Raw genomic sequence first — 4,558 nt, 5'->3', positions numbered from 1 at the left:
TTCTAAGTGTCCCATGCTTCTGACTGAATCTGCCGCGCTTATCAGTTGTGACTAAGGCCAGAAACTCTCCCAGTGACAATAAAGAGTCACATTCCACCTGACAGCAGAGAGGAAAGGGACTTTCCTGTCCTCCACTCCCTTTTAACTGTTGCATGTCTGGCATTTACTGAGGAAATGCTGCTGGTGAAGTGTCCCAGTGGGAGAATTATACTGTTACTAACTCTATAATGTGGTAATGAGATACCAACAGACCTTGACACCAGGTGGTAAAATATTTCTCCCTTAAAAATGACAAATAAAAATAGAGGAGAGCTTGAAATTATGTCAAAAATGCATGAATATTTATTCAAATAAATACACACTCAACACACATTGAAATAGAGAATAATTTAAACAACACGAGCTGTTTGCCAGTAACACAATATCCTGGAAACAAATAAATTAACAAAATGTTGCAACAAGGTTTTAGGAGTCATTCCTCCTAGAAGCGCAAACTTGAAATAGTTTTCGCCAATTCAAGGGTTCAGTCCTGCGTGTAGAGCTTCTCAAAATCTCAGTCTGTCGTTTTAGATGTTGTTCAGGATCCGCTGTCAGTCTTTCCGAGAGCTCGGTCCCCGAACAATCCTTCATCTCTGGACCGGATGACCTCGTCTTCCGTTTGGTCCTCGTATTATTTCTTTATGGTCCATATTGACACTGGAGGGGGAAAAAAAAATCACGCAATTAGTTTCAAACACCCCCTCTACTTTCAGCTACAGTTTATTTTTATTTTAACTCATATTTATATTCATATATAATGTCAGCTATATTTCATGGTGTGTCTCTCACCATATTAGGAGTGGTTAACTGCCGGAGTCCCCAAGGCGGCTCAGGGCGCCCTCGCCATGCGCCTCTCCTGCTGTCCAGGCGACGCTGTCTCATTGTCTTGCCGCGTTTTAAAGTCCTGGATGGCTTTTCTGTTCTGGTAATCAATCAGGGCCATGGTGATCACTGCATTCCAGCAGTTATCCTCTCCAGGGCACCGGAAATCAATCTCCTTATTGTCTGTGGTTACGATGGTGAAATAGACGAACTTGCCGGTGCGCTCCACGCAGTCCACTTTCTTGATGGACTGCAGCTTGAGCTCCTTGCCCTTGGTGCGCTTCTGCGTATCGGCGTAAATGTTGAGGCTGTCCGTGGTCAGGACGCACGTCTTCCTCTTCCAGAACTGGAGCAGATTGTCGCTCCTCTTCTCCAGCTCTCCCTCCTTGAGGATCTGGCTGATCTCCGCCGCTGACATTTTCATTGTTTATGTCTGGCAGGTTTGTGAACCTCCTGCTGTGTCAACCGAGGAGCCCGAGGAAGGAGCTTCTCTACAAAAGGTTGTGGTAATCCAGAGTGGCGTTGTGAATGAACCAAGGTGGTAGATAACTTTTATACTCTGGCCTGAGCCCTTCCCACTTGACGTCAGTTGGTTTGGGAATGCATCAACAGTTGCCAGTGGAGTAATTCAAGGCTGTGTGTGGGCGGAAGCTGTGGCGCAGGCGGGGGAGAGGGCAAAGGAAGTCCTAACGTGGACCTAATTACACAGCCAACATGTTAATTAGTAACCCACATCCTACCGTGGAGATTAGTCCAAATATTTGCCCACTTTGCACTAAGCGATTCAGTCTGCGCTCTGTGCTTAATTGCCAGATGTGCACTCTAACTGAGCTGAGCGAGCTGAGCACATGTATACGCAGCCTGGCCCGGTAAATCATTTCAGAGGGATTTTTGAATTCCGAGTTAATTTTTATGATCCAGACTTTTTCCATGTCAGCCCAGTAATTCATTCCCTTTATAAGACTCAACTCTGCCAAGAAGGTGTTGTACCACCCTGCTCTCTATGACTCTTTTAAAAGTAAGACTAAACGTGTTTCGCCTCAGTGGTGTTTTACATAAATTCTGCTATTCCTGTCTGTGTATGTCAAGCCGCTGAAATGCAGCCTAACAGATCCCAAAGCACAGTTTCCATTCAATGAGCAGACCACATGTCAGCAGCTACAGGAGAGAATGGGTAACAAGGGTCAGAAAGCACAGGCAGTCAAGCAGTACCTCAGCAGTTAGAGAGCCAAGAACATACAAGCAGAGTTGTTTTTTCATGTTGAAAAAAGAAAAAAAAGGAAAAAGAAAAAGTCAACTATTGTAATGCTCTGATTTTACAGGTGTCACATGATGATGATGCAATCTGAGGGGACTATGACCAATAGTGAAAACCAAAAGGAAACCATGTTGAATGAATCATGCCCTTTGATATCACTTCATAGGTGTGTCCACTCTGTTATCATCCTCATATTTGCCGCTCCCATGCTGAGCCCCTTCACTATAAGAATTGACCCATCGCTCTGTCAGTCACCTGACTCAGTCACATGACTCAGTCCTGGTTGTTCATTTGCAGTGTGATAGTAGCATGCTCACTGTGTGTCACTGAGCTCCTGGAGTCTGTGTGAAGCAGCAGAAGGAGGTGGTAAGGAGGCGCATGTCATCGACTCTTCTCCTGCAGCTTGTCCTGTCCTGCTGGTGGAGCAGCTGCAAAAACCACAGTTCAGATACACCAACCATAGTTGTGCATATGTGTGTGTGTATGTGTGTGTGTGTGTGTGTGTGCGTGTGTGCGTGCGTGCGCATGGTGGTGAACGTGCATCAAGCACCCACTTCAAGCTCTCCTGTCTGCCCCTCTATCAGTTTCCTCTTACAGACTTTTTGGCAACATCTCCTCTCCAGTTTTCCCCAGGAAGTGAAATGTCACTGTGGACCATCTTCAGTGCACACACGCACACACACACACACATACATATTTCAGTTCTCCAGTAGTTATGTAAATTGCTGGGTGCCCTTATGGAAACCACTTTGTGTACCGATGCGTTAGCGGACCACCCATAAGACTTCACACATCAACACCACCATGATCATACAGACATTCGACAGCGCCAAAGGCGTAGCCATGGTGACTAACTTTAGGCAACCAGTCTGCTAAGCAACCCCTGCATGACTACTGACACTGGCGGCTTTTTGTGGCGGCCGGTTTAATCCTCTGATCTCAAATAAAAGGAAACCACATGTGTGCATGGAGTCAAACAGCATGCTGCCTTCGGCTGAGTGAAGAGGTGCACCGCTGCCTCTTTACTTCCTTCTGCCTTTGTTTAAGGGGCTTTGCTCTTTGTTGCCTGGCAGTGTGTGTACCTGATGTGTGTGTGTGTGTGTGTGTTTGTTTCTGTGTATATGTGTTTCATTTGAGGAAGTATTGTGGTGGAGCCTCACAGACATGTCCAGGCAGTGACTCAGCATGTGGTGGAGCGCCTTACTTTGGAGGAGTCTGCTTGCCAAAGGAGGGCCAGGTGTGTGTGTGTGTGAGTGTGTGTGAGTGTGTGTGTGTGTGTGTGTGTGTGTGTGTGTGTGTGTGTGTGTGTGTGTGTGTGTGTGTGTGTGTGCACTGAATGAAGCTGTTGGGAAAAGAGAGAAAAAAGGATGAAAATACAGAGGAAAAAGAAAATAAGAAGAAACTAAGTTTAGGGTAATAATGGGTAACGTAGACAGTAGACATCACTAGTTACTATTTAGAGTAAGTATGATTCATTTTTAGTCAATTCCTCCCTTAGTTTTTCCTCTTATTGAGTCCTGTAGGTCTTATATCCCTGTAATAAGCTCTCCACACATCATATACTGTAGACAGTGACAGTGGTGGCAGAGCTGAAGCACTCAAAACATCACAAACCACATAGTGTGACTGCTGAATTACAGCAGCAGTAAAAACAGAATGTGTCACTGTTTACCCCTGTTTCTCAGGCTTGTGGGAAAGAACGCCTATTTCTAGAGGGAGTCAGGCTGTGTGATGGATCCCTGGAGGGGTGTTGTGACAAATCAACACCTTCCGGTTCTCGGTGTCTCCTCATAGACAAAACAAACTTCCAGAGACACATTGGAGGGAGGAAATAAGATGATGTGTGAAGTGCAACAATTGAGGAGGTTGCCAATCACAAAATGAACAGACACAACATGAATAACTGAGCACAAGGTTTGAAATAAGAGATACATATCTGATGTTTTGGGGTCTTTTTTTTTTTTTTTACCTTGTTTACTTCATGTGACCGTGCTTTGCAGCCATGGGCACATGGGTGTGACAAGATAGCAGGTGGAAGGACCAGAAAGACCCAGAGTTTGGCAGTCATGTCGGGGCATGAAGCTGTGAGGAGTTTACTGTCAACAGAAGTCAACTTATTCAATCCTGCTTCAATTACTTTATGTGGGTTGAAAATAATTAAGTACATATTAGAGAATCAGATGTATGAGATAAGATTCTTTATACAAGATTGGGGCGTTGTATGTTATATAACAGGACTGCAGAGCTCTGATAATAAAAGGAATAAATTGAATCTGTTACAACTAGTAACTTAAAACTTGTACTTGATGAGGTATTATTGGAATATTAGTGCATTTAGTTTTGTTTTATTTTTGTTTAACCTTTAAATTGGTCTAATAAAGATTTTAAATCTCAGTTGGTACACAAGCCTGAAGCAATGAAGTAATAAAGGTGTGGACT

At 44.3% G+C, this 4,558-nt stretch overlaps 1 protein-coding gene across 1 annotated transcript; it reads right to left on the bottom strand.

The window, feature by feature from the left end:
- Positions 1 to 313: 313 nt before the first annotated feature.
- phlda2 (pleckstrin homology-like domain, family A, member 2) lies at positions 314 to 1,462 on the bottom strand. Its single transcript, XM_042412314.1, has 2 exons — positions 829 to 1,462; positions 314 to 696 (listed from the first exon to the last, which is right to left on the bottom strand). The coding sequence occupies exon 1, from the start codon at positions 1,283 to 1,285 to the stop codon at positions 869 to 871; it is 417 nt and encodes a 138-aa protein (XP_042268248.1). The 5' UTR covers positions 1,286 to 1,462; the 3' UTR covers positions 314 to 696; positions 829 to 868.
- Positions 1,463 to 4,558: the final 3,096 nt, after the last annotated feature.

This window comes from Thunnus maccoyii, chromosome 5, assembly GCF_910596095.1.
Source record: "Thunnus maccoyii chromosome 5, fThuMac1.1, whole genome shotgun sequence".
NCBI classification, from domain to species: Eukaryota; Metazoa; Chordata; class Actinopteri; order Scombriformes; family Scombridae; genus Thunnus; species Thunnus maccoyii.
The sequence above is the reverse complement of the archived record's forward strand: the minus strand, read 5'-3'. Positions and strand labels throughout refer to the sequence as shown.

Coding starts and splice junctions, on each gene's coding strand:
- phlda2 (XM_042412314.1), bottom strand. CDS start 1,285: ATGAAAATGTCAGCGGCGGAGATCAGCCAGATCCTCAAGGAGGGAGAG.